This window comes from Thunnus thynnus, chromosome 12 (genome assembly GCF_963924715.1).
Source record: "Thunnus thynnus chromosome 12, fThuThy2.1, whole genome shotgun sequence".
Lineage (NCBI taxonomy): Eukaryota > Metazoa > Chordata > Actinopteri > Scombriformes > Scombridae > Thunnus > Thunnus thynnus.
In genome coordinates this window covers 21627959-21653746 of record NC_089528.1, presented here as the reverse complement: position 1 = coordinate 21653746, position 25788 = coordinate 21627959, and the positions used below count along the sequence as shown (strand labels likewise).

Sequence of the window (25788 nt, the reverse complement as noted above, 5' to 3'; positions counted from 1 at the left end):
CTGTTAATTGTACGTCTTCACTGCACTGTCACCAACAGCGAGAGCCGGTGTTTATACAGCTCGTTAACAAGCTAAGCTAAGCTAGCTGTCTTCCGTCGCTTGAATAGCCTTTTAATTTGTTCATATCCCTTCAATTTCGGATAAATTCATGCGGTGAACTTGTAGTGCGAGTTTCATTTCGTGTTTGTGGCTTTGAGTTTTTTCTTTCATGCTGTTTTTACCGATGTTATCCCGCTGAAAAATGTCTCTGCCGCCTGCTTGTAAGTTCACACTAACGGCAGAATCGCTATTCAGCATCGTTTACAACTCTCACCGGTTTGTTATCGCCTGGAATCAGACGTTGTATTGTGTTAACCGTGTTTATTTAATAGATCAATCACATTAAATAAGATTTAAAGGGATAAAAAGGCAAATACTCGGTGGTGTAGCTGATCCCCAGTCCCTTTAATTGAGTCAGAGATAGCTGTTCCAGGGAAGGAGATGATGTCAGTAGGACTGGTATGCAGCTCTGACATCAGCCAAAAACTCTCTAAAAACTGCGTTGACTCGGGCCAAATAAGGAGGAAAAAAGCTCAGGTACATAAAGGTGAATTAAAGTATTTAGGTGGGAAATGATAACATACAGTATAATGGCTTCAGTGGTGGGATGTAACTAAGTACATTTACTCTAGTACAGTGGTGGAAGAAGTTTTCAGATCTTTTACTTAAGTAAAAGTACCAATACAGCAATGTAAAAACCCGCCATTACAAGTAAAAGTCCTGCATGAAAAGTCCTACTTAACCAAAAGTACATAAGTATTAGCAGCAAAATGTACTTGTATTGTAAGTATAAAAGTAAAAGTACATTTCGTCCCTCTGACTGACTGATATATTATTATGTATGACATCATTAGATTATTAATAGTGATGCATCAGTGTGTAAGCAGCATGTTACTGTTTGAACTACTTTATATGCGGTTAGCTAGTTTAGTCCAGTGGTTCCCAACCTAGGGGTTGGGCCCCTCCAAAGGGTCACCAGATAAATCTGAGGGGTCATGAAATGATTAATGGGAGATGAAAGAAGAAAAAACAAAGTTCTTATACACAAATCTGTTGTCAGTTTTTGGACTTTTTCCTCTTTTCTTCATCTGAAAAGTAACTAAAGCTGTCAAATAAATGTAGTGGAGTAGAAATTACAATATTTCCCTCTGAAATGTAGCAGAGTGGAAGTATTAAGTAGCATCAAATGGAAACACTCAAGTAAAGTACAAGTACCTCAAAATTGTACTTAAGTACAGGACTTGAATAAATGTACTTAGTTACTTTCCACCACTGCTCTAGCACTAGTACTTCTTCTACAACTACTGTTAAGTACAACAGTACGACAGTATTTCTATCTACACTTCTTCCTCTACTGAATGGCTGATACTCTGAGTTGTGTTGCTGACCAGATCTACTTTACCAACATGTTTTTTGTTTCGTTAACCGTGCTGTCTGTCATATCCATTGCTACCTCCCGTTGGGTTTATACTTTTCTCTTTAACTTTTTCACTCCAGTAAAACTCAAAGCAACACCCCCATCATCATTCTGGTCAGCTCACCATGGCTGGCTTCAGGCAAGAGGATGTTGAGCTGTATTATGAGATGGGAGAGGAGCTGGGCAGGTACGTGCTGCGTGTTTCTTGTCTCTTCTTCTTTTGATGAAACATATTTCATCACTTGCTCTAACATAGTTCTTGTTGTTCTGATCACTGCAGCTCAGCTCTAAATTTAAGTGTGAATTAGGGCTAAAATGATTAGTTGATTAATCAATTAGTCAATCGACAGAATGTTTTTATAGCGTTGTAAACTGAATATTTTGTTTGGACAAAAACAGACTTTTGAGGATGTCTTCTTAGGCTCTAGGGAAGGGTGTCACAGACATTTTTTTCCCATTTTTCTCACTTTATAGACCAAACAACTAACAGATCAATAGAGAAAATAATGATCAGATTAATCGATAATGAAAATAATCATTAGTTGCAGCCTTGGTGTGAATGCACCTGATTTATGAACGTCTCATTTTGAGATGGATAGAGATGCACATGTTCACATATGTAGTGTTGTGTGAATACAAATGCCTACATGACGGCACATAAATAATTTAGTATTTACAACCCAGACAGGTTTTTTGAAGGATGTTCCTGAAGAAAGGCCTCTTCAGCTGTCTGTTTTGAGCTGTATAGACGAGTACAAATATGTATTAATCATGTTTCTTCTGGTTATCAGTGCATGTAGTTTTCCACAAATTCAAACAAATGTGTATAATCAGATCACACCGAGCTACTGAAGATGCTTTTTCAGAGCCTAACTGATAAATACTGATATATTGCAGATATATCTGTGCTTATGTCAACCGATGAATGACAGGAAATTGAAGAAACAAAATGCCAAAGATATGTTTTCAAACAGTGTCACCATTCTGTAGTTTTTCCACCAGAAAGCAGTCTCAGGTGTATTTTTTTTAACTGTAAAATGTCCTGTCCAGTACATATTTTGGTCACAATTGTTTTTTTTTTTATTGGTGCAAAACTACAGAATAGTAAAGACGTCACAGATGTGACAAAAGTGGAAACTTACACAATAACCAAGGACAGACAAAGGACAGGGATAACACACACAATGTACTAAATTCTCTTACAAAATAGCAAAAACAAGTTGGTTGCAATTGTTAAAAAAAATCAACTGAAGGGAACCTTATGAAAATGGTTATTTATGCTTTGGGTTGTGTAAAGAAAATGAATATCGGTTGATGTATCATTCTGTTGTATAAGCCGATGTATCAGCCTCTAAAGTCCTGTATTGTTCAGGCTTTAATGTGTTTCAGATGCTTTCTGATGCCAGATACGAGCTGCAATCCCTCCGAAACTTTACATCTGAACGGGGCCAAAATATTTAAGCGTGTCAGCAACGTATTAAATATCTCTTTCCGTCCTATTACACTGAGCTCAATAGATAGTGAATGAGTCATCAAGTTTTAGCAGACTAAACCCAACTCTCAACTTTGGGTATTTTGTCTGCAGTAATGCAGCGAAAGCATGACATCACAGCCTCTCAATGTGCCTTTCCACCTCTGCTGTGGTGCGGCGAGGGCAAAGAGAAGTATGCAGACATTAAATAGATCAACATTAAATTCTCTTCAGTCACACTGTGAAATGTCGTCTCCTCCTCTGCACACTGGTCTTATTGTTCTCGTCAGTAATGTTATTTATTCATTTCTTTTTAAACCACAGACTGTAGTTTCCTGTTTGGTCTTTTTTTGGCAAAAAAACTGCACATATTTCCATTATCTTTATTTACAGTAATACAAACTATTTCTGTGTCAGCCATGTTCTGTTTTGCTTTCAGCAGCTTCAGTACCTCATATCACTTTTCAAGCTTGTCAAACTTACATTACCAATTATTCCTATAATTATTATTTTCATTAATTCGTCATTTATTCCAGTGGTTATCAACCTGGCAAAGAGTTTGTCAGTGCAGTGACAACACTTCTACTTTTTTCCCCTTTAAATCAATTTGTTTCAAGTATTTTCATGATTCTAGTTCACAAACCAACCGACCTTCTTCTTTCTTATTTCACAACACAGACACTCAATTATAGAAAACACAAGTTGAAATATTCTCTCTCATTCTCACTGTACTGGCAGATGTTAGTTTTTTATGATTTAATTATAGACAAAATGACTTGATAATATGTATATTTTATAGTGATAATTAAAGGGGTACAGAAAATTATTTATGTTTCATTTGTCCTACTTCTATCAAATGTTTACTTTTCCCAGATTGTTTCAAATGAAACAATCTGGGAAAAGTAAACTCAGTATTACTCAACTGAGTCCTGTGATGAGGATTCACATGTAGAAGTTTATTCTTTTTAACGGGTCACAAGCCAAAAAGGTTGGGAAGCAATGACTTAGTCTATAAAATGGTAAAAGTATTGATCACTGTCCATCACAAGATGCTATAGGCTAAAGTGATTTCTTAATATAGTTAGTTAATGACATGAAGCTGGAAAAAAAACACAAAAAGTAAAGTAAGCTGTGATGCAACGGTCAAATATTTGGTCTTGATACTTAATGACTAAATAATCAACAATTATCCGAATTGGAGATGATTTCCTTTTTATTGACCCCTGAAGTCATCAATCTAATCATTTAAATCCTAACAGCTTTTTTATGTAATGTCAAAATGTTCATCTCATTTTTCCTTTCCTCCCTGCAGCGGACAGTTTGCTATCGTCCGTAAGTGTAAGGAGAAGAGCACGAGCATCGAGTACGCGGCCAAGTTCATCAAGAAGCGGAGGCTGTCGTCCAGTCGTCGGGGGGTGAGCCGCGAGGAGATCGAGCGCGAGGTCAACATCCTGCGGGAGATCCAGCACAGCAACATCATCACCCTGCACGACATCTTTGAAAACAAGACCGACGTGATCCTGATCCTGGAGCTGGTGTCCGGAGGAGAGCTGTTTGACTTTCTGGCTGAGAAGGAATCTCTGACCGAGGAGGAGGCCACACAGTTTCTCAAACAGATCCTGGACGGCGTTCAGTATCTGCACTCCAAACGCATCGCTCACTTTGACCTCAAGGTCAGTAAATCTGTGAGGCTCTGAGCCGACGGGCGTAGTTGACATGTTGGCGAGAGGTTCAGTGTAGGTGTTAAAATCATGCAGTGCTGTAAGTATCTGGCATGTATGTGCTCTGAATGCGGAGGGATGTACAGTACAGTATGGGGCAGCAACCATTTTCATCTCTGATTGATTCCCTTTATTAATCGATTAGTCGTTTGCTGAAGAAAACATCAGAAAACATTGAAAAATGTCTGTGAATGCCAGTGAGAAAATTTCTAGAGCAGCAGTTCAAAATCCCCAAATGTTAAGTTTACTGTAATGTAAGACAAAAAAGCAGCCAATTATTATTTTTTTATTAATATTATTAATGGCTGATTAATTTTCTGTTGGATAAAGTATGAAGAACGAGACTCTATACACAACATTGCAGTGCAGGGTGCTTTACGTTGGGAGTAAAAGAGCATAAAAGTAAAGATATTTCAATAACCAAAATCCCAAACAGTGAATAGTTCTCATCAAACGGTTTCACTATTCCTAACGTTTCAGTATACGGCCGATCTCTCTTCACCAGCAATGTAACCAGGGTCTCATAAGGCTTAAACAAAAGTTCCCACAGCTGTCGAGTAACGTTACCCAGTACGTGATGAGACATCAAGACTGACAATATTTCAGCCGAACAATATTAGAAACGTTCACGGTACAGAACCTCTAAGAGGTCGAGTGAATGTCAGTCTATGATGAAGAGATAACCGGTGCTCTTTCTCTGTTTCTTGGCTCTCTCTGAGTATTAAACAAAACCTTTCATCCTTCTCTCGGTGATGTATTTCTATACTGTTATCATCTCTCAGCCTGAGAATATCATGCTGCTGGACAAGAACGTCCCCAACCCCAGGATCAAGCTGATCGATTTTGGGATCGCTCATCAGATTAAAGCAGGAAACGAGTTCAAGAACATCTTCGGAACGCCGGAGTTCGTCGGTGAGAACCTGCCGCTACCTCCCAAATGTTCTTTTCACACAGTAAACAGCTTTTTTTCTGCTAGCGTGTGCCCACGTTAAACGTTTGTAAATGGATGATGGCGTGTTTCAGATCTCCACATCTGGCTTGAATTAAATGTTCATTCCTCTGTGCTTTACAGCGCCAGAAATAGTTAACTACGAGCCACTTGGACTGGAGGCGGACATGTGGTAAGATGTCAACGTGTTTGTTTATTTTTTTTTTTTCCATCTAAAGCTTTATTCTGACCCGTGTGAGCGTTTCAACTCATGTCTGGCTTCCTCTCTTCTCTGCAGGAGCATCGGCGTAATCACATACATTCTGTGAGTGAAGTTGCAGAGACATTAAAGAAACATAAATCACTTTCAGTCCTCTTTCATGTGTCATCTAAAGTAAATCTTTTTTTATCTGTGTTAGGTTGAGCGGTGCTTCTCCGTTTCTGGGCGAGACCAAGCAAGAGACCCTGACTAACATCTCAGCTGTCAACTATGATTTTGATGAAGAGTATTTCAGCAACACCAGTGAGCTCGCCAAGGACTTCATACGACGTCTGTTGGTCAAGGATCCAAAGTAGGAAATATTTTCAGATTTTATGCCAAAAGTAAACAAACAAATGTCTGTCAGTCATTTTCTGACTTGTGACTTTTTTTTTTTTTTTTTTTGCAGGAAGAGAATGACAATTGATGACAGTCTTGAACACCCCTGGATTAAGGTGGGTTTTTATATTGTATTTCTATCTCATGATGTGTTAACATTTACACTCTTGTTAACATTCATCTGCTTGTAATTATTTTTTTACTTAGATTTTTATTATCACTATTACTATCTATCTCTCCATGTAGTGAGGTATTTACCAGTGTATATTTACCTGTCCTGAAATGGACATTGAAATTTAGAAACTGAACGACTGATTCATTTACGCCCTGAAAATCTCAATAAACAAAACTTTGTGGGAAAAAAAACATTCAGCTGCTTGTTGCACCAGCTGAACCCGAGTTTGATCTTAAGTTTGAGTGAAAAGTCGACACTAACTGCCATGTGTCACTAAAGTTTCTAGTTTGTTCATTTTCACCATCTTTACATACGCTATAACTTAACTTAGTCTGTATTTAGAATATTAATTATAATTATTATTATTAATATAAATGGGAGAGAAAGACCATTAACAAGTGATGAAAATGAACCTGACAACCTACAGTAGACAGTTTTATTAAAATAGATGAAAATAGATGTGATCATGTGTGATCATTTATCAAACGCTCCTTAGTCACACATGAATATGGCCATAAATGGTAAAAAACGTCAAGAAACGTAAATTTTAAGTTATCTGAAGTCTGTGTTGCAATCCATTTTTGTTAACTGCCGTAAAACTATGTGAACTGAAGTTGAACTCACACATCAGAAGAAAAGAGTAAAGTTAATACACAAGCAACAATCTTCATGCACCTTAAACTGACTCTCCTTTTTCTTTTATTATCAAATTACCATCCTCATTTCAGACCTTTTCACTTTTCCCTCTCCAGGTCATTAAGAGGAGGAACGTGCGCCAGGAAGACAGAGACCACAAGCCTGAGCGCCGGCGCCTGAAGACCACTCGTCTGAAGGAGTACACGATCAAGTCCCACTCCAGCATGCCACCCAACAACACCTACGTCAACTTCGAACGCTTCTCTCAGGTGCTCGAGGAGATCGCAGCGGCAGAGGAAGGCCTGAAGGATCTGGAGCGCAACCAGCGCTCGTGCCGGGAGGACGTAGCGGCTCTGCTGTCCATATACGAGGAGAAGGAGGGCTGGTACAAAGAGGAGAACCAAAGCATCTCCAGCGACCTGAGCCACATCCGCCAAGACCTGCAGCGCACCCAAACCCAGCGCAAGAAGAGCCAGGAGGAAGCCCGGCTCACCATGCAGGCCGCCAACATCCTCAAGCGCAAGTTCGGGCGCCTGGAGAACCGCTACGAGGTGCTGGCTGAGCAGGTGGCGTCCGAGGTCCGCTGGGTGGAGGAGCTGGTCAAGTCCATATCTGCAGAGAAGGGCGGCCTCAGCTCTGGCAGCATGCCCTGAGCCGAGCCGACCTCCCAACAAAAACATTTTCATTCTCAAGTACCCTCCTGCCCGTCTTCTCCGCGTGTGTGTGGAGTTTACGTGGGTCAGTTGTCATCATAAGCTACGCTGCTGCCCGTCGGGGAAAAATGTTCCACCTTTTTTTTTAATGTCACGCTTAAGAGAACCAGCAAGAAGCAGAGAGGCAATATATTGAACCCATTCCCCCATGAAAAGGCTCATCCTGTGTTTTTTTTTTTTTTAATTAATTTATAATTTTCAACATTTTATGTACTGTAATTTGACATTTTTCATACATACTAGTGAACAAAATTCTTTTTAAACCATATTGGCAGCATTTATTTCTTTTAGCCTGATTTTTTTTTTTTTCCTGCAAAATAATGATTTTCCTTTATGCTGTAAAAGCCATAGACGTCTCCTCATATGCTCATGCCTCAGGTTAATCGGCCAGTTACGTGTGAAAGCTTCACGATATCCAGTTTAAAGTGTCAGGTTTGCACAGAATTCAGGGGTATTTATGTGTTTTGGTTACATGTATTTCAGATTTGATTGCAGCTGACATTTAAAAAAAAATTCTCTGGATGCAATAAACATAAACCTACAGTGTAGAAGAAAGATTTAGGATTGTATAAACTCATCTTTGCAGTGCCTGTAAAACTGATCCGACCTTATTGCCTCTGCGAACACTCACCTGTCATCGAGTTAATGACATTTCTATCACATTGATATTGCTCAATGTCTTAAACTTTTGCACAGTAGCCTTGTTAACCAAATAGTGTGCATGGAAACTTCCTCTATATGCTGTAAATCTGTTAGTGTTTCTGTTTTCACTCCCATCTTTGCACACTTGAAACATTCCACCGATACGTTTTTACATCCAGACAACACATTCCCCATTTATAGCATAGACGGTATATTCTCTAGTATTTTTCAGTAGAAAAATGTACTCGTTTGCACTTAAATGATTATAGCAGTGTTCCAAAAATATATTTTAATCAGTCTCTTAGGTGTAAGCAAGAACTGTCTCCACTGGTTTCAAATAAAGTTACGACTGTAACCACGTTGTACTCGTGTATTTGTTTTTGTGCTAATGGGAACTAATCTCACTTAATCTCTACTTTGTCTCATAATAAGATTATTATTTTAGGTTGGTGATCTGTCTCCTTTTAGCCCGTGATGACATGTAACTACATTCACTCAAGTACTGTACAATTTTGAGGTACTTGAACTTGATTATGAGCATTTTAAGCTCTTTTATGCTTCTGCTAAATAATTTCAGAAGCAAATATTGTACTTTTTACTCCTCTACAATTGTTTGACAGTTGTTTGAAACATGATCAGTTTTTAAAATGTGATGCGTTGTTACAGATTAAACTGCTAACAGTATATAGGGTAGTAAAAATGAGCTCAACCTCGACCAGTAAGAACATCAAAATGCATCTGTAATGTTAATGCATCAGTCATAATTTACAATTACAATTTCATTTAGCAGATGAGAAGAATAGATTTAATAATAAATCTATTTAATTATATAACAATGATATGAACAATTTTTCTGCATAATGAATACTCTTACTTTTGATACAGTACTTAACTGTACATAAACTTTGCTTATAACACCTCTGAACTTTTACTGAAGTAAGGATACGAATGCTTTTATCTTTATATTGTCACATTGCTCCTGATACCTGAATGCTTCTTCCATCTCCTCCGTCAGTCTACGTAAGGTTGTATACAGGAAAAACAACAAACAAAACACTATTTTCACATCCACAGTCATATGTTTGCTCAGAAATGTGATTGTGTCTCTTTGTTCTGAGTACAGCAGCAAGGAGGGCATAAAGTATAGTCCTAAAGCTAAAATACCCATGATGCCCTCTGGTGGTGGTTCTAGTTTGAATCACTGAAAACCCAAAAGGCCTGAAAGTCTCCAGAAGGTTGAAACAAATTTCGGAAAGAAAGTCCGGTTGTTGTAAATGGATGAATAACGTTTGCTGGGCTCTTGTTTGGCAGCTCAAGGCAGTTAAAGACAGTTGAACAAAGCTGTGGAGCTGCTTGAAGGTCAAAGAAGACGACTACCAAATAATCTGTATGCACAGCCAGATAAACATAATTGATGTTGGACCCCTGCAGACGCTCCACCTGTCACCAAGTTCCCATTAAATCCGATGCTACACATGGCAGATTGCCCAGAGACCAACATGTCCTTCTATGCTGGAATAAATACAAATATACAGTATATATATATATATAACTTAATTTAGGAATAGGAAACATAAAAGCACCGTATCAAGGACAATGAAATAATAAAGCTCTTAATGCTACATCTTGCCCAACAAAAACACAGGAACCAGATTAAGTAATAATGCAAGACACACTTCTTTTGTTGGTATCTTAAGTGTTTCAAATCTCTGTGAAGAGATGGAATAAAGACGCAGTTAAAGACGCAGCCCAGTCTGAACCTGACTGTTGATGCTCAGGACGAGTGATTTTTAAAAAAAAGAAAAGGTTTTGAACTAATTCTGCTGAGAGGTTTATTTCTGCCGCAGCGACCTGACTCATATCTGTGCTTTGCCTCCTGCAGAACTGTACTTAAAGCAGTGCTTAGTCAGTTTAATGCCTGAACTTTAATCTATTTTACACATTTCAGATCAAATGACTTGTGCAATAGCAAAAGTAAATCCTGCCATTTAACTCAATAAAGTGTTTTTTTCTTTACTCAAATGGAAAAAAAAACCTCCCACACAATAGCACACAACATTTTAATGCTTTTATTTGTATATTAATTATGGTAATAATAAATAATAAATAACCTTGTAATCAGTAAGCTTTTATAATTCATTACAACTGTTTGTTTACTGATGATATGTGTATCAAACTCCACCCCCGTAGATAATAGGAAATCATCTGTAAACTTTGGGACTGTACAGCATCCTTTATGTGTAATAATGTAAATGTTAAGTTGTTCTCTTTGTTTACAAATGATACAAAGAATTCTCAAAAACCATTTTGAAACAAATGGATAACCGGAGCGAAACTGCTACAATCACTACGATGGTATGACTGAAAGAACTGCTCATCTTTGTGCTCGAATCTGCTGTAGGAGTTTGTGAACTTCACTCTGAAAGCTCCTTCTGTGCGATAAACGCAACATCTGGAACAGCTGGAGGTGTCGGGAGTGAAATCCTTGGCAGTGGTTTTGGCAGCGACTGCAGTCTGTGCATTCATGATTTCAGCTCGACGTGCTCCACTCCGCGTAGGTCCAAGGACAAACCCTAACAGAACACTGACATCACATTATTTAGACTAAAAGATGAGCAGTGCTTCCTCATCGTCTCTGCACAAGCGGAGAGTCAAACTTGTCTGTTTGTTCTGTTTTTCTTCATCTGTTCGTCCAGATCAACAGAAAGTATGAATTTCAGTAGTTCATGCGTCCTTCAGAGAGTTAATGTGGGCACAGAGTTTCAATGCAGGTCCCAGTTTAAGGTTCATGGTGCTGACCAGGTGGTCCTCTGTGAGGAGGAGCAGAGCCTGTCCGTCTATTTCCTGCGAGCGAAACTCCTCGGCTACGTCCTGACCGCCTGAAGAGAAGAGAGAGGAGATTGAAATGTTTCTGCCAAATCAGAGTATTTAGTGTGCTGATATTTGTAAGATTGACCGTATCACTTTTTATACATGTATAAAGTTCATACAACAACATATACTGTATAACTAACTGTCAAAGTTTGTTTTAGCAGTGAACGCTACAATGGCTCAACAGAGGAAAAGGAGGAAAGTGCGCCACCTACAGACATTCAAACAAAAGAAATGACCTAAGAGGTAATGTTTTATTTAGTGTTTGATCAGATGTGAGAGGTTAAAAGTAAGAAAGTGCATTTGAGCTGCTGTACCAAGATTTGGCAAAAACTGTGGAGCTTATGACAAGCAGGAAATTGTTGTTGGTTTTCATGCTGAAAATCAACTAATATGTATTTTCACAGACACACAAAATATGTAAAAAATGTATTTTTACCATCACATTACATCATTAACTGGGGTTTGCAAAACTGTGACTGGAAAATCTTTAAGAGCTGCAGTTTTATATTTTTTTCCTAGAAGGTAACAGGAAATAAACTGAGAGTTATAACAGTACTGGGAACTGACTGATTACTAAAAGAACTCTAGACGAACACTTTATTGTAAAAACTCTCATACAGCTGCCTGTTTTACCTCAGAGGTCATTTTTCCACATGTACTCACACTTTTTTGTGAATTTTATAACCAAACAAGAACCTTCTGCAACTTCTCAGCTGCATATTTGCCCTGAGCCTGAGTTAATGTCCTATTCTGATGCACAATATATCTTCTAATCTTAGAGATGAAAGTTACTAAAAGGTACCAAAGGCTCTAAAGACGTCGCACTCGTACCTGGCAGGGAGTTGATGTAAGAAAACACTTGTTCCACGTTCCACTGGGATGGACAGCCGACATCTTCCTCTCCATCAGAAACGCTGATTGTTTCGGTCATCCTCTGCTCATGCTCTCTCTCCCTCTCTCGCTCTCTCTCAGCCTGCTTCCTGAGCCTGGTCGTCATGGGAACGGGAGGTTCATCCTCCTCCTCCTCCTCCTCTTCCTCGTCCTCTCTCAGTGAGCTTTGCTGGATCTCCTCTGCGCCAAATGACCCGTTAGCCTGCAGAGCACAAAGACAATCAGAGAAATATCTTCAGTTTTTAAGCTAAGACTGTTGAAAAGTCAAGAAAATAATAATAATAATAAAAATATCAGATAATATTTGGGTTCTTACCAGTTTAAAGCTTCACCAGACTGTATTTTGTTCCACAATTGATGTAATTGGTTTATCATTTTTAAGAAATAATGCATCACAAGATTTTCTCTATGTTGCATGCTGGGTAACGGTGGCTTATAGAGCTGCAAACCCTAAATTAAGTTTAATTATTATTTATTTGCACAAGTAGCACAGTAAAACATTAACTGATTAAAAATGGATTGCGCTGGTGAGTTTAAAAACCCCAGCTGGTCTTTTAAGAACATCACACTAAAAGTGAGAAAAAAACAAAAAACAGAAGCAGTAAATTAAAATAATTATGAAGCATATTAACACATTGTTTTCGCATTTAAATCAAATCAAAAATATATATGTTTCCTCTTCCCAGTAGTGCTATTTATACATTTAGATCGTTCTGGTGTGAGTTGCCGAGTTTTGGAGATATCGGCCATAGCGACGTCTGCCTTCTCGAAAAAAGTGGAACACGAGAGGACACTCGGCTTGTGGTGCTCAAAGCGACAAAAAAATACATTTGAAAAACTCTACAGTAACGTCTCTTTCCAGAAATCAGGACCTGGTGACTCAAGTTAAACCTTGTTGTGAACAGTTTGATGTAGGGACTATTTTCTTTCTACTGAACTACCATGAGTAGATGGTTGGCGGTGTAGTTCAGTGGCATCCAGTTCCACTGTATTTAAGAGAAGGCAGATGGTCAATATCTCCAAAACTTGGCAACTCACACCAAAACAATCTAGATGGATAAAAAGCAGTACAAGTAAGAGGAAAAATATGTATTTTTGATTTTGGAGTGAAATGTCCCTTTAAAGGCTTTTCCACCTTAGAAAAAATGACATTACAAACATTAAATTATTGTAATTATGAGGTCAGTCCTCATGAAAATTAGCAATTATATTTGGAAATGAATCAACATCAGCCTTCAAAAACATATTTTAATTAAACCTAATTAATTAATTGACTGATTGCATTTTACATTACAGTCGTGATTCCATGTAGGTGACAGAATGTGATTTGTGTGACTCGAACATTTATTCTTTTTTTAATTTATTAAGCAACTTAGCAAAATTTGTAGTGTTTCTTAAAATTATTTCATAAGACTTATTCTTTTTTCTAGCTTTACAAGTCTGTAACTTTTATACCTTTGGCCATTTTAACCTACTTCATACCTGCTGTGTTTTACTTTAATATGTTTCTTTATTGTTTTATTCTGTGCTCTATTCTTATTTTCCCTTTTGTTATCTCATTCTCTTATTTATCTTATTATATTTTATCGTTTCACTGTGCCATATAAATACTTTATGTCTAGTAGTAGTATAGTAGTATTCTATAATACCTCTGCATCCCTCTGTAGATATGAATACATTCTTCATCATTATTGTGCAGCAGATCAATAAAGCTGGAAAAAGATTAAAAACTTTGAAACTGTTGTCTTATTGTTGTCTGTTGAGTTGTTATAAAGTCTTAAAGACATTAGAAAATGAGAACCTGAGGTCTCTTGTCTCTCTGAAACACTATGCTGTTATGTACAACTTTGAAAATTTCTTCCTGAGCGAAGAGTCTCCTCCACAGTTCACACATTTGAAGTTACTGTCAATCATAGTTTTTTCCCCAGAGAGCAGCTTTTAAACCCTGCAGCACTTGTGTATTTTCCTACATGCATCAGGTCAGTGATGCTAACTGACCTGTCTCAGAAAATGCTCTCTGGAGGCTCCGTTGACTCTGCTGGGAGGTCGTCCTCTCCTGCCCGTGGGCCTGTGACCCCAGCGACCTGCTCTCAGCATGGTGATACGTTTAGTGCAGCTCACACTGAACCTAAACAGAGAGGATCACAAACTATCAGATCAGCTTCATACACTACATTTCCTCCAACGTGGACGATCAAATGCGTATCGTGTTGATATCGCAGTCACGATATCAATCTTGAAGCCCGAAAAACGCCCTCGGAGATTTATAAGTGCAGACAGATATTTGCCATTTCATATTGGGCTCTGACAGTCTGCATCTGGGCTTAAAGCTGTCCTGTCTGATGCCTGCATGGAGGCGCAGAGAGAAACCTGGGAGTGATTATACGCTTGAGACTTTTTCTTATAAACCAAATGTAGCTCGATGGAATCCAGATGTCAGATGACGTGTCTCACCACCACAGAAACAGACAGCATTTTAGTTTACTTGTGTGGCAGGGAAACTAAACATAATCTTCATCTTTAGTTCTTTTTCACTCTGCATTTGGTTACAACCAGTGTTTTGATGTAAGCAGCTCCTCCGTACTTTACAGTAATGTGTGTTGATCAGGGGGAATCAGAGAGTTACTCATTCTTTCCCCGTACTTTCCAAGACAGTGAGGTGTATCGAAACCAAAGTGACAAACTTACATAGAAACCTCCCTGAAATACCTGTAAGGCAGCATCAGAGTTGTGTTTTTACATGACGTTGATCCAACATTTGTTAGAAAATCAGTTCGATTCAATTCAAAATTAATGAATTTATCCTTAAAGGAACAATTTGAGTAAAGTGAATTTGCAAACACAAATACACACAAGCAGTTCACTCACAATTTAATTATGATAATGTAATTTAAAAAAAAGTTGAAATACACAAGGAATAATGGCAATGGTCAATATGTTACTGCCTGACAGGCACATTATGTAAAAAACAATGCAAAACATGTTTATAAATCTATACACAAGTTAAACTGTGAGCATCTGTGACTGTTCAAAAGTTTAATGGCTGCTGAAATAAAACCAAATCCCTGATGTCATTAGCTTCAAGTAGTCATAAAATACATTTGTGTGGTCTTTGATAATTGTTTATGCCTTTTTGAGGACTTAAGTTCGGTACTGAGCTGTGCAATTGATCGTTATGTTGTTATGTAATTTTAAGTCTGATGTTAACAACACCTTGTAATATATTCATGACCTTGTTTTAAATGATGTTCTGGTGTTATTCTATATTTTTCTGCTCATCAAAAGACCAAAATCAACAATATGTTAGCCTATCAATACTTCCCTACTGTGTCTGTATCACTCAGTCAATATCAGTTGTTGGTTTTAGTCTTGTTGACGATAAAAACTATAGAACATTGCCAGCCTTATCCTTGAACATCAAATAAACACTGAAACAACAGTACTGCAGGATTAAATACTTGTAAGTAGATCAGAATAACAGTCTTTTCTCCTTAAATTGTAAAACAGTGAGGCTGCAGGTTTCAATATCAAGAAAAATAACCGATACGTTTGCATCAATTAAAATATGATGTTATCTATAATGTAGTTGTATAGAGATTGTACCCTGTACATTATTTCAGAGAACAAAGACTGATGCTTGATGTTATCTGTAAACCTTCTGAGAACCAGAAATATGTTCATCAAAGCTGGATTAGTGAGCGATTTATTTACCTTCTGACGCACGTCATAGAGCAGAATCGTTTGGATCGTAGAAACGTGTGAGCGTAACCTCTGCTCCCGCAGAACTCGCACTGCAGCACACCTGACGCGCTCTCCCCCAACGCTGCAATGTCACAGGACCAGCTGTTAGTCACACATGTGTACACACACACACACACACAGTCACAGGGACCTCACCATCTGCTGCAGGACCATTGTTCTCCATCTCAGAGTCGGTGGAATCTGACTGGTCAGCATCCAGAGGACTGTCCTCTGCTGCTGCGTCCCCATTGGTCTGTATCTCCTGGGACTCGGGAAGTGAGGCCTGCTGGTCTGCTAACAGTGAAGAAGGGCCCACCTGCATAGACAAGTGAACCGCCAAACTTTACATACTGATGAACAAATACTGTATAATAATAATAGTAATAATAATAATAATAATAATAATAATAATAATAATAATAATAATAATTCTTAAAACAATGTTTACAGAGTGCTTTACATACAATAAAACTAAAGACGACCATGATGTAAAATTATCACAATTAGATAAATAATAGCACTGAATAATTGAAAAATAGAAAATGATAATGATAATTTATTATTTTTGTCACATAGCGGCTGGTTCTTGGTCTGTCAGACCCTGAGACGAGGTGCACCTACTAATATTTGGTCAAAATGTACGAACAGGTAGTGATGATGAAAGAAAAAAGATATTATTATTATTATCGTAATATATGTCGTGTTTTTACTATCGACCATGAAATCCTCATAAATTGCCTCGTGAGCTGGGTTGGCCTCTCAGAATATGTTTTAAACTGGTTCCGGACAAACATTACAGGAAAGAAATTTTTCATTAGTCTTGGAGAACATGTTTTAGAGAATTATGACATAACCTCTTCCCTTGCTGAGCGATTTAGCTGCATCAGGCCTTTGCTATTCTCATTATATATGTTTCTGCTAGGTGATGTCATTAAGAGCATAACGTTAGCTTTTACAGCTATGCTGACGATACACAATTGTACATATCTGTTGAACCAAGTGATCCAGATGCTTTAAACTCCCTGATTGCCCATCTGTCTGCAATCAATAAATGGATGAATAATATATTTTTTAATTAAATGAGGAGAAGACAGAAATCTTATTAATTGGCCCTGAAGCAAAAAGAGATCAGCTCTTTAAAAGACCTGGCAACCTGACTCCCTCGATCAAACAAGAGTTAACAAACCTAACAGTCAATTTAGGCTTTGATTTGAGCTTTAAGTCCCATTTAAACAAAGTGACCAAAACAGCATTCTTTCATCTCAGAAATATTGCCAAAGTTCGACCATTCCTAACTCAGCAAGATGCTGAAAGACTAATTCATGCTTTTATCTCAAGTAGGTTGGACTACTGCAATGCACTTTTTATGGGTCTTCCTAGAAAGTCCATTGACAGATTACAGCTTATTCAGAACTCTGCGGCTAGACTGCTAACAAAAACAAAAAAGAGAGAACACATCACTCCAGTCTTGGCTTGACTACACTAGCTCTGTGTCTTCCAAAATCGATTTTAAAGTCCTTCAACTTGTTTATAAATCTCTCAATGGCTTAGGGCCGACCTTCATCACAGACTCCCTGTTGCTTTATGTTCCTTCATGAGCCTTTAGATCTTCTACTGCAGACTTGGTAGATACCCATAACCCTATCCAAAAGAAAATTCAGCTTTCTTCAATCACTGTTTTTCTTGTCTGCAGCCTTTTAATCTACGTATGTTTTCTGTTTAACGTACTTAATGTCTGTCTTTTGCTTTTTATCTCCGTAATGTATGGTACTTTGAGCTGCATTTTGTATGAAAGGTGCTATACAAATAAAGTTATTATTATTATTATTATTTATTATTTACTATATTGTTTTTTATCTTATATCTGTGATACTAAACACGCCCCAGCTAATATTTTGTGGTGATGTGTTGTAAGGAGTTTGGTGTATATGTACGTAGTGATTTCCCCAGATTTACAGAATGACTTGCAACAACCCACAGAGGAAAGTTCAGTTTCAGATTTTAAATGTAGGCTGTAGTAAATACATCAGAATAATAAAGGTAATTTTTTCCAGTCAAGAGGAAGTGATAAGTACACTGAGGCTACAGTCGGTGATCGGACTAAATGAGATACAGAAGAATAAAATATGGCAAATTGGGGAAGAGTTGATGGACTAGAATTGGTATCTCAGCCAAACTTGTAGTGGATGACAAAGTAAGGATACTAAAAAATCCCTGTTCTTTTATTCTGATCAAGCTCTAATCAATATTTTTATACTAATATGTATGTAAGTTATCAATCCGACTCTGCAGCTCTCCTCAGCTTGACAGGGAGTTTTAGTGTCTTTCAGCTTATTGTTTTTGTTTCATTGCCTGTAACTTTACTGTTTTGGTTCACTCTCATCAGCGTTGTTTCCAGCAACAGATCCAATTGTTTTCAGTGAAAAAGCTCTGACAAATTCACTATAAACAACCTGCCCAGAACCAAATCGCAGACAGACAAAGTTAGCAACTAGCTGGTGAAGCATTTAGCAGCTGAAGAGTCAGATATTTTCCTCAGGAGTTGGTGGAGACCAAAAACAGAGCTTAAAGGAGAGTGAATATTGGACACAAACACAACTCCAAATGAAAGCTAATGTTGCTACATGTCTGACTGATGTGTAAATACTCAACTTTTTGCTAATGTTTGCCATATAAGTTTTAAAACATAATAACATAATATATATTATAACATAATCTTGTGGGGTGCTGTGGATAGGAAGCGCTGTATCGCTCCTGATGAGTAGGTTGGCACCCTGCATGTCCGCCTTTGTCTGACGTTCACCGGGGCCCTGAGAGACTGCTACTGTCGCACCTCCAGTTGACGTACCGGGAACGGCTCCAGGCCCTCTTGGATGATGAATCCCTCAACGAGGTGCGTAAGGATCTGGGTTGTAAGTATCCTGTCAGGGCTCCCTGGGAGGCTGGCTGGGGTGGAGGGGGGCTGGCTGGGGCCTCTTACCGCAGCTGGCAGGATGGCAGGAGGTAGAGGAGGAGGTGGAGGGTTGCTGCTGTTGCTGCCACTGCTGGTGGTGAGCTGGGAGGGCGCTTCCACCTGCGGTGACCTGACCGCTGAGTGGCTGGACAAGACGGAGGATGAACTCATCACTGCGGGACAATAGGAGGCATAAAAAATGAGGAGAGTGCGTAGAGTTAGAAAGTGTATTCTTTTCTATTTTATTCTTTTAGTATCATATTTCACCTGCACCGTTCTGCTTAGGAGACACAATGAGAGGTGTAGGGGTCTTGTCTTTGTGTGGACTTGGAGAACGTTCCTCTTTTCTCTCCTCCGAGCTCAGTCCATTCACTCTGCATGTGTGCCCCGACTGAAATTCAGACCACAACAAACCCTCCATCAAACCAACACATACTAAAATAAAGCTATGCTCATAAAGCTTTACCGGAGCACATGGCGACTTACTGATGATGTTTCGTTACGCCTCACTGGATGCACTTTCAGATCAACAGCCACTGTCTGAGGAGGGGGGAGGTTCTGGTAAGGCATCTGCACCAGGGCCTCTGCTACAGGCAGCTCCCGCTCCGTCAGCAGCACCTGGCCCGACTGGACGGCCAAAGCCTGGACTGAATGCAGGGACAGCCTCTGGAGGGAGGCTGGAGGGTTCTGGGGCAGCCTGGGCAGAACCAGAGGCGGAGGGGGAGGCGGAGGCTGGTTCTGCACTTGTGGGAATGAGGTCCGACGCTGGGGAGCAGCCACCAGAGGAGGGGGCTGAGGCTGAACGGTGGCAGCTGGGAGTGAAATCTGAGCGGATGATGCAAACACGCTGGTGACAGAGGGAGAGGAAGAAGAGGACGAGGTTTGGGGGTCACTGCTAGGTGTGTGTGGCTGGGCGCTGGTCAGTCTTTTCACCGAAAGAGGAAGAGTGTTGGAGTTGGTCTCTTGGGGCGCCACTCTGAGGGCGATGGGCTGGAGCTGTCTGTGGTTGGGAGCGGCTGCTGTGGCCTGCTGGAGGATGAGCTGGTGATGAGCCACTCGCTGACCTGGTGGACAGGACAGCTGCTGCTTGACGAGAGCGTGGGTCTGCACCGGAGAGTAGGCTGCAGGGAGGGCGATGTGTAGAAAGACATGAGGAGCAAAAACTAACCAGCAACACAAAACTAGTATCATAAGTAAAAATGTCTGCTGTGAAAAAGGCCTGTGGAATGAAAGGCTGAAAAAGGTAAATATCACGGAGAATATTACAGCTAGCATGCAACTTAAGATGGATACTAATTTAGAAAGATGGTCTTGTGTAATAATGTGCTTTATATATTCAAATGTATTATGAGTCTGGATACAAACTAGGTGGGTTTAATGAATTGTTTGTCAGGCGGATCAAAATATATACATATTTAAGTCTAGAAATGTGCAGATAATAATAATAATAATAAGTTACATTTATACATTCTTTTTAATATATTCATATGATTCATACACACCTTTGTTTATAACTTGATATTTCCCTCTTTCACGCATATAAAACAGCAAAATGTTAACCAATGTGTGGGAGTCACAGACTGTCTGTACTCTCAATTAAAGTTCTAAAAACAAACTAACCTGGCAAAAAATTATTGGCCATACTTTGCGGAGCATTATTAAAGAAAATGTAATAATAAAGCCAACATATTATGGATAACATGCAGCTCAAAGATTTATATTTTGCATTAGGCCATAAAAGGAATAGTTTGTCTTGATGTTCATGCCAAATTTGTCCCTAAAATATCTATTTTTATTTAAAGTCAATGGAAGCATTTACTTTGTAAGAGGCTGAAAGATGATCTGGAAGGTAGCACGCTGCTGTTGGAGATGACGTATCAACAGAGAACACCTACCAGCAGTAATATATAACAAACGAACATGTGTCTAATTTTTAAATGTAAAATTATCTTAAAGTCTTAAAACACATGGGATTTCAAGTGAAATACCCTTTAAACACCAGTATTTGAACACAGTAACGCACCTGGGGCTATAATCTGGGTTCCAGAGGCCAGCCGAGTGATATCGGTCGGCCCTGTTTCTGTCGAGGAGTCAGTCAGGTGGTTGGCCTTCAGCGCACAGATTGATGTCTTGGACAGAGACGCGGTCGGAGCCAGAGTTTGAGCTTGTGACTGGGCGGATGGCTTTAAGATGACACTGTGGGCTGTGGCCAGAGCTCCAGGCAAATGTGCACGCAGAGCCAGATTCTGCACCTGCATATACGCAAAAAGAAAGTCACTCACACTGTTTATTAAGGGTTGTGAAATTTAACAGCCCCTCTCTGTCATATCCTTAATCCATTCATGCAATTGCGTTAATGGTTCGATTTATATGCAAAAACCTGATCTCATTTTATCTCTCACTTCTATATTTATCACATATCTCTACGACTGAAGCATATAATACTGCAGGCTCCTGGCATGCATGGATTATTATCATGCCTGGAAAAGTTTGTACCTGAGAGGAGGTAGGTAAAGAGGAGCAGGAGGTGACAGCAGGGAGGTCTGATTGAACTGCAGCCACAGTGGCTGTGGGAGTTAGAATGAGCTGATGGAAGAAAAGCAGAAAGCAGAGAAGAGAGAGAAGAGAGAGAGAGAGACAGGTGGCGAGTTGTTTAGGAAGCAGGGAATGGCGTGTCATCAGGAAAAAAAAGACACACATGCAGTAAAAAAGTAATTGTAAATATGAAAGTTTGTACCATCTGAGTGCGAAGGTACATCTGAGCTTGATTACAGTTGGCCGGTCTGTTCCCCAGGAGCATTGCCTGCTGGGATATGGTGGTCGCAGCAGCAGTGGAGTTGGATGCCTGGGTGCGGCCAATCAGCTGGGCTGTTACTGGAGATGCTGGTAAAGTGATCTGGATTCAGGGTGGCAAGATGAAGAGAGTGTAAAAAAAAGAAAGACGCTGAGGTTGATATTTATGCTCTGAGCGCGTCGGATTGATGCGAGTCGGTGACAAGAACACTCACAGAGTTTTGGGAAACACCAGAAGGAGGATGAACCAAACTGCCACTGGATGAAGAAGGTGACTGCCTCTGACAGACTGAAGCCTGGGAAACATTGGAAACACATTACACCCCTCCTCGCCTCCTCTCTCTCTCACACACTCTGTCATTCATGTTAAAATGACTCGTCATGCGTGCACTACCACATGACACACACACACACACACACACATGCCATCTGACCTGCTGTATGGTGGCCAGACTCTGCAGATGGGGTGTGTGCTGGTGCTGCTGCAGGGCTGCCGTCTGCAGCATGAGGTGCTGCTGCTGGGCTGCGTACATCTGATGGAGGTACTGCGCCGCCATGCTCTGAGGTCTGTGGATGGCGTGCTGGATCACCTGTTGGATCACATCACAAACACATCAAGCTCTTTACAAAGGAATGTAAAATAATGACAAATGACATTAGTGAGGAGAGAGTGGAGAGGCAGCGTGCAGCAAAGGTTCCCTGTCATACTAAACATTGTGATATGAGCGTTGTCATTATTTTGTAGTACTTGGTTTTGGTTGTTGGTGATGTTGTGATATTATAGTACATGATATGGAGCGCTGTGCTGTTTGATGTCTGTCTTTAACTGTAATGTCCTTTGTTGATGTTTTGTTTGTCTGACAATCGCCATGGATACACATGGAATTTCCAAAAGGATAATAAGCTAAACTAAACTCAAACCACAGTTGTTGTCACATGGTTTGGCGTGCTAAACCTCTGAGCTACCAGAATGTCCCACAAATGGAAATTTTAGAACATTTTCTATTTAATTTTGGGAAATAAATGTAATTATCTGATGTTGCTGAGTGAATGTTTTCAGATTTATTTCCAAGGACTTGTGGTATTTAAAGCCCTTGTAAAAGAACAAAACTGGTAACTGGATTTCACTGTTGTGTTACTCTTTTGTATGAAGTCATATTTTTTAAATAAAAGACAACTCCTGTTGGAATGATACATAATACATTTGAAAACAATGCTCATAGAAGTTCAGAGGACTGTCTATTTCCTGGACTGCCTGTTTTTCATATTGCAATATTCCAATATTTCAGAATGTGTCAGTCAATGCTCTTAGAAGTTCATGGGGCAATCTATTACCTCACCAGTCAAGGGAAGCAATGCATGAAGAAGTCTGTGCTGTCTATTACCTGGACTATACCTTCCTGTTAAATGAAATATCTGCAGATGTCCAGGTACTGTCTATTAACTGCACTGCCTTCCTGTTATATGAAATAATGCATGCAAAGGTCCCCGGTATTGTCTATTATCAGCAGTACCTTCCTATTAAATAAAATAATACATCCAAAAGGTCCTGGGTACTGTCTATCACCTGGACTACCTGCCTGTTAAATAAAATAATGCATACAAAGGCTCTGGGTACTGTCCATAACCCGGACTGCCTGCCTGTTAAATAAAATAATGCATGCAGAGGTCCCGGGTACTGTCCATAACCTGGACTGCCTGCCTGTTAAATAAAATAATGCATGCAGAGGTCCTGGGTACTGTCTATCACATGGACTGCCTGCCTGTTAAATAAAATAATGCATGCAGAGGTCCCGGGTACTGTCTATCACATGGACTACCTGCCTGTTAAATAAAATAATGCATGCAGAGGTCCTGGGTACTGTCTATCACATGGACTGCCTGCCTGTTAAAGAAAATAATGCATGCAGAGGTCCCGGGTACTGTCTATCACCTGGACTGCCTGCCTGTCGGGGGGGATGATGCTGAGCGACGTAGAGGGCGCCTGGGTGCACGTGGTGCTGCCGGAGCTGACTGTTGCCATGGTGACTGCAGCTGATGTGGTGGGGGTGATGGTCGCTACAGTCCTATTAGTCTCCGACTGCTGCTTGTCTCCTGGGCTCTGTCGATCCATCTCCCGGGTCTCACTGATTCAGTAACGGGAAAACTGTGGAGATTATAAAAGACATTAATTAACAGGAGGTCTTTAAATAAATCAGCACTATCTTTGACTGAATCAGGGTCTGTAAGGTTACAGCTGGTTTCTATCAAGATTTCAGTCAGTCTAGAAAAGCTCCAGCTGGACCTTTAAATGGGCAAATTAATAGATTTTGTTCTAATATGAAACAAAACAAACACAGTTCATATTATTGAGCAGGCATGAGGTTTTATTATGTACTAAAAATCAGATTATTTACCTGTAAATATTTGAATAAACCCATAAAACTTTGAGGACATTTCTTGGTTGGAGAAAACAAACCGTTCATATTATTTCGGGCATGAATGATTGATTGCTTCTTTGATCTTGTTAAAAAAATGTTTTGACTAATTTGACCGACTTCACTACATTCCTATCCAGTCAAATTGCAGGATCGTTTGTTATGGTGAAAAAAATACATGTTTGTCTATTAAAAGAAAACCTGGTGACATTCATTACAACTGAGTTCAAACTTGTTATTCCAAGGAGGAAATTCAGATTAGAAAATGAGCACGAATTAAAATAAATATAAAACACACACCCAAATACGGTATAAGACATAAATAAAGAAGACAATCCACGCACTTCTTTCTTTCATTATTTCGTCATCAGTAACTAAATAAGTTATGTTGTGAACTTTGTCTGAGGCAGTTGAATAATGAAAATGTAAGTAAACACACCACAAGTCATCAATAGTAAACAGACACTTGTGAAAATTCCGTTATGAGCCCCAGATGTAAAATTACATTTTTCTTTTTTAAATCAATGGTTGTAAATGTTACACTGTGCCTGTCAAACATCTGTAAAGAGACAAATATCAGACAGATGTGCTCCTGTGCTGGACCTGGGTTTTCTTTCAAATGCTGTTTAGGATCAAATCCAGATGAATATGAGGAAAAAATATTTTATCAATAGGGATTTAATAATTCCAAAGAGCCTTTAAATGGTAAAAATCGATCCAGTCTTTCATTATGACAAATATTGGTGGTTTATGCGCGTATGGCAGCTTGAATATTAATTGCTTTTTGCTGCAGAGGCGGTTGTGTCCAATTAAAAACAAGGATATTCTCGATAAACCCTGAACGATCATAAAAATCAATCCTGGCTTTCAAATGGGCTGCCCCTTAATTTAGGAACCTTCGGAGGAAAACATTCAACAAATGTGGATTTCATTCCCAGTCTGTCTGTCTGTCTGTCTGTCTGTCAGCCTCTCATCGTTCAGGCTGCGCTGTTTGCATGCACAATCATTCATCTCTCATCGGCGTTACCTGCCTGGTATTGATAGACATGAGCCATCAGGAACTGACCATACCCCGGCACACTGTCCCAGTCATGAAGCCTACTGATGCGTCAGTAGGTTACTGTCTAAAATGGAGATAGTAAAAAAAAAAAAAAAAAAAAAAAAAAAAAAAAAAAATCAGTCGATACACAGGAGGCAATGGCTATAAAAAGCCTTGACACAGCACCGCTCGCAGTGCGGGAGGACCTTCCACAGCTGGAGAAGTCAGCTGCGCTCAGTGCAGGGAGAGTCCCGGGGTTGCAGGACGGCCCCAAAAAAACCGTTTTTACCTGGCTTTTGTTTTTGGTTACCTCATCTACAGCTTCTGTTATGACGGTTTCTCACGTAAAGTTGTAAATATTCCCGAAAAAAGAGGACAGAGAATATGTAGGTGTGAAAGGAAATCCCCGAGACTGCAAACAAAAAATGTAAGACACAAACCTGACCTCATTCAGGTCACTGTCAGTGATTGTATATGCAACCTTTTCGTGCTTTGATTTTGTCTTTATATGTCTTATTTATTTATTTACTGTCTCTCTGTAATGGAGCCTCCCAGTTAAAGTATTTCACACGACTGTACTTGTATAACCGGAGTGACAATAAACATCTTGGATCTTGAATCTCACTAACTAGCAGCATTTCCTGTGTACGTCTGAAATATTCAGCAGCATTATGTTTCACTCTGCAGATAAAAAGTCCTTTCATAGATGGATAAAATAAAGGAAAACTATAACACATGAT

General features: G+C 39.4%; 2 protein-coding genes across 3 annotated transcripts in view; one reads left to right on the top strand and one right to left on the bottom strand.

Moving 5' to 3' along the window:
- The window catches only part of dapk3 (death-associated protein kinase 3), an 8902-nt gene extending 207 nt beyond the window's left edge, over positions 1-8695 (top strand). The window contains exons 2-9 of the mRNA XM_067606312.1: positions 1537-1643; positions 4240-4600; positions 5431-5560; positions 5721-5769; positions 5875-5901; positions 5996-6148; positions 6245-6290; positions 7102-8695. Coding sequence (XP_067462413.1) covers positions 1582-1643; positions 4240-4600; positions 5431-5560; positions 5721-5769; positions 5875-5901; positions 5996-6148; positions 6245-6290; positions 7102-7638 — 1365 coding nt within the window. The 5' untranslated portion in view covers positions 1537-1581 and the 3' untranslated portion in view covers positions 7639-8695. The remainder of the gene's footprint in view (positions 1-1536; positions 1644-4239; positions 4601-5430; positions 5561-5720; positions 5770-5874; positions 5902-5995; positions 6149-6244; positions 6291-7101) is intronic.
- A 1708-nt stretch (positions 8696-10403) lies between these two features.
- On the bottom strand, positions 10404-25676 carry phc3 (polyhomeotic homolog 3 (Drosophila)). 2 transcript variants are annotated; one of them, XM_067606310.1, is made up of 15 exons: positions 25041-25676; positions 23526-23738; positions 22027-22182; positions 21808-21888; positions 21537-21695; positions 21296-21385; positions 20823-21051; positions 19286-19920; positions 19067-19190; positions 18695-18972; positions 16003-16162; positions 15817-15928; positions 14104-14233; positions 12046-12307; positions 10404-11219 (listed from the first exon to the last, which is right to left on the bottom strand). In XM_067606310.1, exons 2-15 carry the CDS (start codon positions 23703-23705, stop codon positions 11065-11067), a joined length of 2751 nt encoding a protein of 916 aa, XP_067462411.1. In that variant the 5' UTR covers positions 23706-23738; positions 25041-25676; the 3' UTR covers positions 10404-11064. The 2 variants fall into 2 exon arrangements, with proteins under 2 accessions (XP_067462411.1, XP_067462412.1); XM_067606311.1 differs by lacking the exon at positions 21296-21385 and having other exon boundaries at positions 25041-25675.
- Between the last annotated feature and the right edge of the window lie 112 nt (positions 25677-25788).

What these genes read in the sequence shown, in the direction of transcription:
- phc3 (XM_067606310.1), bottom strand. Translation starts at nt 23,705, where the DNA reads ATGGATCGACAGAGCCCAGGAGACAAGCAGCAGTCGGAGACTAATAGG. An exon ending in GTCTGGCCACCATACAGCAG is followed by an intron (nt 21,889 to 22,026) that starts GTCAGATGGCAT and finishes AATGTTTCCCAG; the next exon opens with GCTTCAGTCTGTCAGAGGCA. An exon ending in CTGGTGTTTCCCAAAACTCT is followed by an intron (nt 21,696 to 21,807) that starts GTGAGTGTTCTT and finishes CCCTGAATCCAG; the next exon opens with ATCACTTTACCAGCATCTCC.